At 42.7% G+C, this 13,301-nt stretch overlaps 1 protein-coding gene across 7 annotated transcripts in view; it reads left to right on the forward strand.

Annotated features, from left to right (window-relative positions):
• Positions 1 to 13,301, forward strand: part of LOC105491161 (methionine sulfoxide reductase A) — a 412,862-nt gene that overhangs the window by 233,742 nt on the left and 165,819 nt on the right. For all 7 annotated transcript variants that reach the window (XM_011757323.3, XM_011757322.3, XM_011757324.3 and 4 more), the window contains one exon: positions 5,523 to 5,627. In XM_011757323.3, the coding sequence (XP_011755625.1) occupies positions 5,523 to 5,627 (105 nt within the window). The remainder of the gene's footprint in view (positions 1 to 5,522; positions 5,628 to 13,301) is intronic.

Consider the following 13,301-nt stretch of genomic DNA (forward strand, 5'->3'; position numbering starts at 1 on the left):
GTAGCTAGATGGCCCCAGAATGCCTGATTTTCCTGGCCCCAGGTCATGCCCTTATGTCTCCTCTTGGATTGGATGCTTCGTCTTGAAAGGAATGGCTGCCTTTAATCAACTCCTCTGCATTTGTTCATCTTCCTCTGGGGCTGCGGGGTAAGGCAGTGGAGGGAGATGCTTAGAGAGGACATCATCCTTTTCATTTTTTCTTTCAAAATATTTTTGAACAACAATGTTAAAGCCCCTGTAATGCTGCTGTGAATTGTTAACAAGCATGTTTGCACGTCACATCTATCATGCTATTTGCGCGATGCTATGTGAAGACACGGCTTGAAGTATTTTTAAGATCTGGCCTTTTATCTCTGGAAGCACAAGGAAGTATTTGCAGATTGGTCTCTGGAATGAAATTAGCCTAGCACGTTGGCTGGTTCCTGTAAAGTGTGGGTATTTCTGTAAGTGGTTCTGAGTCCCTTAATCCTTTTGATCATTTGCACTGTGTATTTTTACACAGGTTCTTTTACTTTGGAGAAATAAAGTAAAGAAACTTAAAGGTGAGTTTGGCAAGAGCATCACTGTGCTGTTTGTCAAGGCAAATGAATCTTGAATTTGAATGGTAGTAGTTTCTCTTAAACAACCAAGCTTTTTTAAACCTCTCCACAAATAATGTCAGTGGCAGATTATGTCTGAAAGTGTTTGCTGGCGAGTGGAAATCTTCCCTGACCCCATATTGCTGTCATGAAAGAAGAGCCTAATCCCATAAAATATTCTTGACAGCCTCGTGTCAATTACCACACAGCTGTGATTTCTCATCTGGGTCACAGCCTGTGTGACATTTGCCATCACTTAATGGCTTCAGGTTTCTCCATTCAGAAGCTCAGGTCACAGTAGGAGATTGAGCTTCATCTCTGGTTGAAACCTGGTTGGCTTATGACTGAATCCTCCTACCTCCTCACTGTTGTGTGAAAAAACTCATAGGGAGACCTTGATTTCCTCTTCTGTTTAATGGGGACCGTATCTCTCTTGTAAAATCATTGTGAGCAATGTTTGTATGTCTGTGTTCACAGCAGCATTATTTGCAGTGCAAAAAGGTAGAGGCAACCCACATGTTCATTGATGGATGAATGGATAAACAAACAAAATACACCCAATGGAATATTACTCAGCCCTAAAAAGGAAGAAAATTCAGACACATGCTACAGTATGGATGAACCTTGAACACATTGTGCCAAGTTAAATAAGATATTCACAAAAAGACAAATGCTGTATGATTCCACTTATAGGAGGTCCCTAGGGAAGTCAAATCCATAGAGACAAGAAAGTAGAAAGGGGGTTGCCAGGGTCCAGGGAGAGGGGGAATGGGGAGTTAGTATTTAATGGGTAGAGAATACCAGTTTTGTGAAATGAAAAGAGTTCTGAAACTGGATGATAGTGATGATTGCACAACATTGTGAAAGTACTTAATCTGATGGTAAATTTTATGTTATGTTCATTTTATCAAAATGGGAAAAAATTATGAGCATTAAATGGCATCAAGTAGATAAGTGGCTACCATATCATTGTTGTTCGCTGAATAGTAAAGTAACAGCTTTCACTATGTGTACGACAGTAAAATATGTGGTATTTTAATGGTTCTGTGAAACTTCATGTTCTGAGTGTACCACATTTGTTTCCCTTTGTTTGGCTTGTGTATTTCTTATAGTATTCTACCATGGTAATAATGACAGTGAATTTTTTTTTGCATGTGTATATCTTTTCTATTATTTGAAGTTATACCTTTGAGATGGATTTCCTAGATCACTTAATCAAGGCAAATGAGCATCTCTGTGGCTCTTGCTACGTGTACCCATGGGATTTCAGAACAGATTTAGTGATTTTACCCTGTCACTAGCCAAGTAAGGGCACCATTTCATTGTATCCTCAACAGCACTAAGATGCTTCTAAGCAGTTTTATTAAATAAAATAAGAGCTAATATGTTAGTGTTTTAATATGCATTTATTTACTTTCATTTTGATCACTAAAAATGTTGACATTTTGCATGTCTCAATTTACATGTGTTTCTTCACATAGGAAGAAATAGCCTGTTTACATCTTTTGCTTATATTTCAGTGTGGTTTCAATGTTTCTCATGCCAAATATATCTATCATGTTGATAACATATTACCATTTTTAATATTCAGAGATTTTTAGTTCTTATATAGTTGAATCACTTATTTAAACATTTCAAATTACAAAATAATATGTTAAACTAGAACAAAAGTAGTTTTACCATCACATTATTATGCTTCCTGTATCTTTTCCTCAAACTCTCCACTGTCATTCTTTTCATATCTTTTAGCATAAAATCTGTTTAGATGCTGACTTGAATGACTACAGTATTTGAATTAAAATTATATGGACTAACCAATTAATAATAAAATATTAACATAGTAATTAATAGCCCAGTATAAAAGGACATGCCAATTAGAGCAAAGAAGAAATTAAAATTGCTAATAACCATGAAATTTATGTTTTACTTCACCAATAATATAAATTCATCCTAAATAAAACAATAGAATACTGTCTCCCAGCTATGAATTGCTAAGGATTAAAAATATTGTAATGGTGACTGAGACTGGCCTTCAAAAATGCTGCCAATGGAAAGAGAAAACTGGGTCAACTTTACTGAAAAGCAGTTTGGAACTAGGCATCAAGAAATTTAAAAATGTTTAGAAACATTGATTTAGAAATTCCATTTATATAACTAAGGCTTGAGGCAGCTTCAGAAGCATGGAAAAATATTTACATTTATGGATAAAAATATATTTCAGTCTGATTGCCTGATGACAAGGAGTGATTGAATAAGTAGCTGGACAACCATCTGATGGAGAGTTGTGTATTCATTATAGATGGTGTTTTCTAAAAGTTTTAATGACATGGGGAAATATTCCCGATATAATGGTAAGAGAGGAAAGCATGCTGCAATGAATGCAATGGAAGAAAGTGTGTGTGTGTGTGTGTACGCGCGCGTGCGTGCACACATCTGGTAGGCACCCAGGAAGAGATTCATAAAATTTATTGACATTGCTTATGTGGCAGGGGTATAGGTGATTTGTATTTTCCTTTATCTTTCTTTTTCTTTTTTTTTTTTTTGAGACGGAGTCTTGCTGTGTCGCCCAGGATGCCAGGATGGAGTACAGTGGTATGATCTCAGCTCACTGCAACCTCCACCTCCCAGGTTCAAGTGATTCTCCTGCCTCAGCCTCCTGAGTAGCTGGGATTACAGGCACCCACCACCACGCCTGGCTAATTTTTGTATTTTTAGTGGAGACGGGGTTTCACCATGTTGGCCAGGCTGGTCTTGAACTCCCAACCTCAAGTGATCCACCCGCCTTGGTCTCCCAAAGTGCTAGGATTACAGGCTTGAGCTACTGCACCTGGCCTGTATTTTCTTTTTTATACTTCCTCATATTTTCTAAGCTTCAATGTTATCTGCAAATATTGTTTCTACCATCAGAAGAAATTTAAATATTAATCAAAAGATCAAATTAAAGATAATGAATAGATTTCTTTTCTGGATTCATGTTCCAAATGTTCACCTTGCACTCTTTCCTTCGATGTATTGGTTAGAGCCCTGGACCAGAAGTCAGAAGGTATGTTTTCTTTTTTCAGGTTATGGCCCAGAAATTCACTAGCTGTGTGACCTTGGGCAAATCTAACTTATTTGTGTCATAGTTGTTCAGTTTGTACAATAAGGATTCCTACTTTCCCTACCTGCAGCATTGGACAGTTGTGAGAATTAAAGTGAGATGACTGATATATTGGAAGACACTTTTGCAGATTAAGGTGCCAGTTCAGGGGATTCCCAAAACCACTTGCATGTTTGATAATTTGCTAGAAGGACTCGCAGAACTCACTGAATGCTGTTATACTTATGGTTACAGTGTCTTACAGGGAAAGGTTGCAGCTCACAATTAGCTAAAGAAAGAGGCTGGGAGGGCTCCAAATGCCTCTGTTCTCTTCTCTCCTGAAGTCAGGATATGCTGACCTTCTGGTGTCTATGTGTAACAATATGCAGAATACCACCAACCAGAGAAGCTTGCCTGAGCTTCAATGTCCAGAGTTTTTATTGTGGCTCCATTGTGTAGGCGTGATTGATTGATTGCCTATGTGGTTGAACTCAGTCCCCAGGTGTTCTGATACCATGTGATCCAAAGCCCCCATCCGAATTCACATGGTTGGTCTTTGTAGCATGGCCAACTCTCACCCTAAGACAATTGGATGTAGCTGGTTCCATCCTGAGACCCAGTGTGCCCAGCATTGGATATGACACACATTATCTTCCAGAAGCTGAGGACAAAAGTCCAGACCTCTCTTTGGGCAAGGCCAAGTTTTTTTGTTTTTTGTTTTGTTTTGTTTTGTTTTGTTTTGTTTGAGATAGGGTTTTGCTGTTTTTGCCCGGGCTGGAGTGCAGTGCCGCGATTGCAGCTCACTGCAACTTCCTTCTCCCAGGTTCAAGCAATTCTTGTGCCTCAGCCTCCCGAGTAGCTGGGATTACAGGTGTCTGGCACCACACCCAGTTAATTTTTTGTTTAGTAGAGACAGGGTTTCACCAGATTGGCCAGGCTAGTCTCGAACTCCTGACCTCAGGTAATGCACCCTTCTCAGCCTCCCAAAGTTCTGGGATTACAGTGAACCAACGCGCCCGGCTGGCCAAATTCTTTACTACACATAAGGTGACTGTGATAAAAAAAAAATTTATATAGCCAAGTGATTTTAGTATGGAGGGATCTCTTATTTGCCATGCTCTAGGACTGCAAAATAAGGAAGGACATGAATTTCACAGGTACAAGCAGTACTGCAAATACCCACCCCTGATCCACCAAACCTTCAGGACCACCACTGAGAACAGGCCTACAGAGGATCCTGCAAAGAGACATATGCCACCGTCATTGTTTACCATGGATATGAATTAGGCTGAGAAAACACTTACCACCCTACTGGGTATTTAAATCTGACCCTTGTCCCGGTGTTAACAGCACAGCGAGTATGTCCCTCTGTTAACTTACTGATCTTATGTGAACGAGTGATCATCCTGTTTTTTACAGGTTTCTCTCCCTGGCACCATCTCACTGTGGTGCAGCGGAGCTCACTACATAAAGCATGGAGTGATGATAAAAATAAATTGGCTCTTTCCCTTTGCAGAGTTTCAAATCTTGAGCGCTATGTCAGGGTGGATCCGTAAGATTTCCCAAGAGTGAGCTTAGAAACCTGAAAACCAATGTTTGTTTTTTCATGAACTTAAAACAATTTATCAGAGCACAATGTAGAAGTCATCGCAGCAAGCTCACTAGAGGAGAACTGTATGCTTTTATGGAAAAAGAACCAGTAACAGAGCCTTGAGAGAGACTGTTAGCTAAAGTTTAATCATGCTTCCATTCTTCCTTCAGAGGGTAGAGTTTCAGCTTTTGACTGTTGGTTTTTTGTGAACAAAAAACTTGCAATAAATTGATGTTGTCAGTAAATTTCAGTTGTACGTTTTGTTTCTTCCAAGAAAAAACTGGCCATGCAGAAGTCGTCCGAGTGGTGTACCAGCCAGAACACATCAGTTTTGAGGAACTGCTCAAGGTCTTCTGGGAGAATCACGACCCGACCCAAGGTAGAGTGATGAGTGAGCCAGTATTTAATTATCTTACTAATTACAGCTGGGATAATTAGTGTTTGAGCTGCATGGAAGAGATGAACCTTGAAATCACACAGGAGCTCAAGAATATGATTGCAGACATTTATTGACGGAGGAGAGGAGGGGCTGGGGAGAAAAAGGGTGAGAGAATAAAGGCACAGCCACATTCAACGCCCCTGCCCCCCTTACAGCTGTCAGGGGTGGGAAAATTCCCACAGAGGAAGATGCCAGACAATAGCGATCCGTTCACCTTTGATTATTGCATGATTCCTCCTTAATGCAGTCTTTTGTCTACAAAATTAAAGTGTCTTTCCAGCAGCTCCAAAGTTTCCTGATTTATGGTTTCTTTATTTCTCTGAGTTTAGCCTTTCTCGTCTTTTGACATTATCAGGTTTGATTTAAAAAAAAAAAAAAGTCTGTGGTGATAAAGAACATACAGGTAAAATGCAGTATTCACTAGGTCCACAAATCTTGCTCATTTAAATATTTCATTTGTCCTCTTTAGAATTTGTTATGTGGAGATACTAATATATTTGGGCTATAAACAATGGTGGCTGGAAATTTTATTCAAATGCATACACAAGCAAAATATTCCATGTTGGCAAATATCATTGTAATATTCAATAATGAAGCAATTTCCAGGTCGCATCCCAGCAGGCTTATAGGCCCTGCTTTGCCAATATGATGATCTGATATTATGCGGCTTATGAACTGAAAAGTCCTGTGCAATAGATGTGACTTTTCACAAACCCTTTTCATTTGGCAATCAGTCTATTTCACAAAAGTATTTTCCATTTGGTGTCAGATTTTTGTGTAGTGGATATGCATTGTTATTTCTTGATGAGTGAAGTTTTTCTCCAAATGTATATTGTGCTTCATGTTGGGCTCTTAATATGCCTGTAGCAGCACAGGTTGGTGGGTCCTGCGTGCTGGTTCTAAGAACCATCCCATTCCAGGGCGATTTGCCAGAGGACAAAAGTCAGAGATGAGGCAAGAGCAGCAAAGTGACAAGCTGGAGCAGGGTGAGGCAGGTTCGGGATCCAGGCAGATCTATCAGGGCAGGTGGAGGCCTAGAGGTCTGGGCCCAGGAAGGAGGCCAGGGGCAGGATTTCCATGACAACAAAGTCTAGTTTGACATGGGGGAATGGGTACCTGGTGGAAGAGGGATGAAGTATGGGGCAGAGTAGGGAAAGAACCAGTAGGACAAGAACACTCTAATCAGAAGTTTCACTTGTCACCCTAGCTTGGGATATGGGACATATCATGTGGGAAGGCAGGTCCATGGGCCTAGATTGCTTTGGTTCTGCAGGAAGCTCTGCAGTGAGGATCATAAATCAGGGTGGTGACAGCCAGTCACTCGTTCTGGTAAGTCATCAGTCCAGATGGAGCAGACGTTCAGCCATTTGACTGTCAAAGTCAAGGGTCACAGGAAGATGATAAGACCTCCAAAATTATCAATAAAAACACGTATCAGAGGTCCAGGCAAGGGCTGAAGTCATGGAGGTGACAGGTCTAGTCACCTTTAACGTGGCCAACTGTAATGCCATGTCCTTATAGAATCTCCATAGGCTTAGGCCTGGCAGAATTGTAAAGAAGGCCAAGTCTGTTCTCAGCTTCTCTCTCCATACCTCTCTTAAATGCTTTCATTTAATCACATCTTCATTGATTAATTAGGTTGCTAATACCGGCCCCTGAATCTTGGGGGGAATACTACTGTGATGAGGGTTTGGGCTGGGAGGACTCACCTCTCTGTTTATCAGTTGTCCTTCCCTGGGCTCTGTGCTTGTAATGGTGGCATCTCTGGGATTAAAAAATATTTTCCAGATCTTCACATCATAGGTGGCAATATGAAGACCAAAATAAGGCAAGAGCATGATTAAGGTTGTAGCGTGACCCAGTCTCCTCCACTAAATTCAGAGAACCACTCAACAACCACCCCAGGGCAATCTTGACTGCCTCAGGACCCCTCCAATCTATAGCCCCCATCCTTCTGTGGACCATCTCCTTCCACAGGTCAGTGGCCTCCCCAGAGATAAGGAAGAGGTAAGGAAGGGCAGGAGATGTTGGTTAGTTAAGGGAAGGGGTAGAGATCCTCCATCAGGAACGTCTACTCCGCTGGCTTTGTTTTTCTTAATCTAGTTTGTTAGTTTCTATTACATGCAACAGTAGCAAAAATCCTTACTAATCTACCCATTCAATCCAAACAATCTTATGCTCATTATATTTGCCGGGTGCCCTTTCATTTTTTGTTTTTGTTTTTTATTATTATTTTTTTTGAGACTGAGTCTTACTCTGTTGCCTAAGCTGGAGTACAGTGGCGTGATCTCAGCTGACTGCAACCTCCACCTCCCAGGTTCCAGCAATTCCCCTGCCTCTGCCTCAGCCTCCCAAGTAGCTGGGATTACAGATGCATGCCACCTTGCCCGGCTAATTTTTCATATTTGTAATAGAGTTGAGGTTTCACCATGTTGGCCAGGCTGGTCTTGAACTCTTGATCCACCCTCCTTGGCCTTCCAAAGTGCTGGGATTACAGGCGTGAGCCACTGCGCCTAGCCACCAGGTGTGCTAAATCACTAAGGCATCTGGGATACGCAAGAGTATCCAGCCTCTTGGTTAATGCACATGGAAAATATATTCCTACAGGAAGAAAATAGTTAATTCCAATATGCTGAGATCAAGTGAGCTTGTAGATAAATGCACATAAAACCACAGACTAAATGTTAACATGAAATCATCAAAACACATATGTGTTAGCACTTGAACATTAAAAGTAAAAAACAAACAATAACAAATCCATAAGTTCAGGATATCTCTGGTATCAATGGAGTTGATATTCCCGGGGAACCCGGCAGGCCCAGAACAATGACACATGTCAAGTGTCATTTTTTCCATGGTCAGAATTTGAAGCCTGCTCCTTGAGGGATGGGCCAGAGGCAGGGGAGAGCCAGGCTAAAAATGAACTTGGCTGTCACTGACTCACCACATCTGACCACAGCTGCTTAAATCTCTACTCGAGGTCACATGGCAACCTGTCACATTTCACAGTAAAAGTTGATCTTGAAAAGAAAGCCACCACTGGAGAAGATGAGGGTGGTGAAGACATGTAAGAGTGACTGTTCTTACACAGAAAATGGACATTTTCAAAGAAAGCAGCGGGTTGGAATCGGCAGTGACTCTGATCTGTGAGGAGTCGCCCACTCCAGATTCTTTTCAGAAACAAAAGTGATTACTAAAACTACTTGAGCAATGCTCTTGCCTGTGCCAGAACTGCTGATCAACAAAAAGACAAAACTTGAGTAGAAGTTGAAAAGGCATTGACCTTTGATGTGAAGATGTGCCCAGGAAACATGATTCTCCACAGAAATATGACTCAAGAGAAATGTATTTTAATTAACATGTTGAAAGATTTTAGTACCTTTTTGTAAAGTCATTAAGGACTTGAAGGGGCCACTTAAATTTTTTAGTTACAATTTACTGCATTTTGTAGGAGAAGCAGTATCTACACTGATACTTGCAAATGTGGAGATTCTTGCTGATGTCAATGGTCTTCCTATAGTAAAAACAGCAAGAGTTTATCCCCTTTCAGTTAAATCAGATCTTCATGGCATAGGCTAAACAGAGAACATTCAGCATGTTCTCTCCTGCTTCAAGGTGCTGAAACAGCTTTCATAGTATCTGCCCTAATGGACTAGATGAAGTCCCCATAGGTTTTCTTCTTCTTCTTCTTTTTTTTTTTTTTTTTTAGATGGAGTCTTGCTCTGTCGCCCAGGCTGGAGTGCCGTGGTGCAATCTTGGCTCACTGCAACCTCTGCCTCCTGAGTACCTGGGATTACAGGCGTGTGCCACCATGCCCAGCTAATTTTTGTATTTTCAGTAGAGATGGGGTTTCGCCATGTTGTCCAGGCTGGGCTCGAATTCCTGACCTCAAGTGATCCACCCACCTCGGCCTCCCAAAGTGCTGGGATTACAGGCCATGAGGCATGAACCACTGTGCCTAGCCTTCTGCCATTTTGGAGGGAGCAAAGCTGGTAAGTGAGAGATTGGAAGGCATAGGCTTTTTAAGGTATAGGTGAGGCCCGAGACCTGTTATTCCACATCCACTAGGCAGTGAGTCTGAAGAGGATGCCACTCCATGGGTTAACCTAAGGAGGAGTGGCAGATGTGCTAGCATCATTACTCATGTGGCCAGTAAGTGGAATAGTCTCTTCTTTTAATTTACCACTTACTGCAGAACCTCTACTTTTGCTGAAACATTTGAATCCCACTGGTTAAGTCAGTAGGTTCTATTCTGGCCTTCTTTCTTACTCATGGGATGAAGATAGTTCCTTTAGGCTTCTGAGGATAGACTGGCAGGTGCGCATTCCTGGCCATGGGGTACCCAGACTCCCACTGTCTTCGGGCAACATGGTAGATGCCTGAGATTTAGGAGATTTGGGTTCTGGTCCCTGGTTGGCCCCTTCCGAACCCCATGACTTTGGCCAGGACACTTACCCAACCTGAACCTCCATTTTTCTCATCTACAGAAAAAGGAATAATAATGTCTATACTGCTGACTTAATGGGCTGATTTAGGAATTAAATAAAATAGTGTGAAAATAACATGAAAATGGTAAGGTGCCATGCCAGCAAGGTATTGTTGTTATGTCTTTCTCAACACAATACAATTCCATCAGATTTTGAATTTACATTTACTCTTACATCTGTGTTGCCCTATGATTCTTTCTCTGGGAAAGTATTTACCCTCCATCTACTAAAGTGTGGGTTTTCTACCCACCGAGATTCTCGAGTCTCCTGCGTTGGATGGAAAGAGTTCATCATTGTTTATGTTGTCTTCGGGGACCTGCTGGTGCTGACAGTAGTGATGAGGCTGGTGGATCCTTGCTCAAAAGCCTCCTTAAGGTTGCTGACACAGTAATCTAAAGAACTGGACCAGGTTCCCAGCATTTCATGCCTGGTCTGTATCCTCCTAACTAGCATAGCCTGTGCATGAGTAACACAGTTCAGACCTCCTAGTCCTGCGTAGGATACAGAGCACAGACTGAGCGCCAAGGGCCAAGCCACAGGTGCACCAGGCAGACAGTCTTCAGTTTTGTGTGACTTCACCCACTAAATTTGATTTCTCAATTGCAACCCCTCTTGCTCTCCTCAGTCCTGGAGCAAGGGAGAGCAACGTTTACTAAGCACCTCTTAGGGGCCAGTGTTAACGATAAATGTTTTATAATCCGAATTTCATTTAATCCTGACCGTAACCCTGTGAAGTAAGGATCATTGTCCTTGCTTAGTAGAAGAGGAGCAATGAGGTTCCAGAAGACTCACAATCTTGCTTACTGTTGGTGGCAGTATTTGGATGCAGCTCCGTCTAAAGCTCAGGTCTATTTTCTTTTCGCTACACTAGAGGAATCCAAGCTTCCTGACTAGGAAGACCTCTTCTCAGGATGCACTTTTTTTTTGTTTTTTTGAGACATGGTCTTGCTCTGTCACCTAGACTGGAGTGCAATGGCACAATTGGCTTACTGCAACTTCTCCTTCCCAAGCTCAAGCCATTCTCCCACCTCAGCCTCCTGAATAGCTGGGACTACAGGTACACACCACCACGCTCAACTTATTTTTGTATTTTTAGTAGAGATGAATTTCGCCATGTTGCCCAGGCTGGTCTCAAACTCCTGGGCTCAAGCGATCCACCTGCCTCAGCCTTCCAGAGTCCTGGGATGACAGATGTGGCCACTGCGCCCAGCTCGGATGCGCATTTTTATGGATCCTCCAATGATAACAATTGTGCTTTTAGTATATTTTAAAAAGCAAATATATTAAAATGCTACTTTGGATTTAATTATACTTTAAATTGCATACCTATTGTATTCACCCACTTTCATGTCATGTACTTCTGGAAAATGGAAATATTGCACACATAATGCATTCTCCAGGCTCTAGATCTTGCGTGCTGCACAGTTGGATGTGTGGACCTTTTATGGCAACTCCAAGCCTTCCTAAAGGACTGTGGTCTGGAAACTGCTCCCATGTACTCCTTGGGGAACAGTGGTCTTTGCAGAGGCCTCTGGCTGAGACTGCTGCTTGACCCCAATATCAGGGTTCCCCCTCCTGTGTAGTTTAAGAATTTTAGCTGGTGTGCAGCCACCCATAAAGACAAAAGCCCTCAGACTCCTTAGAGCTAAGTATGGCCACATGTCTAAATGCTGACTATGGGGGCCTGAGTAGAAGTGACGGCGTGCAGCTTCTGGGTTTGTGGCCTTAGAGGGAGGGGCGTTCTCTTCCACTTCCTCCCTTCCCACAGGTTAGTGTGGGGCTGAAGTGGTGGGCCATCATGAAGCCCAGGGATGGAGCCTGACCCTTGTCCTGCTAGAGCTGCAAGACAGAGGAGCCAGAGTCACCATCCCATGCTGGATCTTTAGGCAAGAAGTCTTGTTTAAACTACTGCTATTTTGGTTCATTTTAGGCTTCTTTTTCTGCTTTTCTACAGCAGCTGAACCTATATCTTGACTAACACAGCTTTCAACTATAAGCTAGTGATGAACTCCCAGTCACCCCTCTGAAAGCCTTAATTACAATGTTCCCTTAATTAAAACATCTTTAATCAAACCTGTTGTTAAGAGGTATGGACCCTGGGGTCAGAGACGTCATGGCTGTGAACCAGGTCGGCCCGGCACTCGCTGTGCGGACCGGCCTCATTTCTCTCTGGATCCACCTGACCACCTAGGTCCTCCAGCAGTCTCCTCAGTGGCCTGTCTCATCCTTTCTCATTCCCTGCTCCATAATGCCCTGTTAAACACAAAACCAGGTGTGGCCCCCTCTGGCTTAAAGCATTTCGTTGGTTGCCCAGTTTCTTTGGGATGAGATCCAGACTCTTTACAGTGGCCAGTGTGGCCTGGGATTACCTGATTGGCAGTTGCCTTTCCAACTTTGGCTCATACCACAGTTCTCCCCAGATTCCGCCCCATCCATGCTCACTGCGCTTCAGTTACTGTGGCCTTCATCTGTTCCATTCGTAGAAGACTCGAGCTCTTTCTTGCCTTGCGCACTGCACCTACTGCTCAGCCTGTCCATAGCTCTTGGTCTGCCACCAACATCAAGCAAGATTGCAAGTCTTTGGAACCTCATTGCTTCTTTTCTGCTAAGCCGAGTCAGTAATCCCTACTTCATAGGGTTATAGTCAGGATTAAATACAATTAGGCTTATAAAACGTCTACCTCTAAGACTGGCCCCTAAGGGGTGCTTAGTAAACGTTGCTCTCCCTTGCTCCAGGATCGAGGAGAGCAAGAGCTATATGACCGGCTCCTTCTCCTTTAGGTCTCAGCTGAAGATGTCATCCTCAGAAAGGTCTTCCCTGCCCACCCTAATTAAAGGAGCACTCACCCCCATGAACTTCTATACCATCGTCCTCTCCTTCCTTCCTAACTCTCATCATGAGGTAGAATCATGTGTTTACTTGTTTATTGCTTATTCTCTGACTCCTCTAGAAGGTGGGCTTTGATTTAAATGTTTTCTCATTGAACTAGTAAGTGAACCTCTGTTTCTGCCTCTGTAATAATTTATGCCTTCTCAGTGTGGGGGCGCACACGGGAGTGGAGCCTGCTGTGCAGAGCGTGGTGCCTGGTGCGGAATAAGCGCTGGCTCTAATAGCTGTCGTGCTCAT

Source organism: Macaca nemestrina, chromosome 8, assembly GCF_043159975.1.
Source record: "Macaca nemestrina isolate mMacNem1 chromosome 8, mMacNem.hap1, whole genome shotgun sequence".
NCBI lineage: Eukaryota > Metazoa > Chordata > Mammalia > Primates > Cercopithecidae > Macaca > Macaca nemestrina.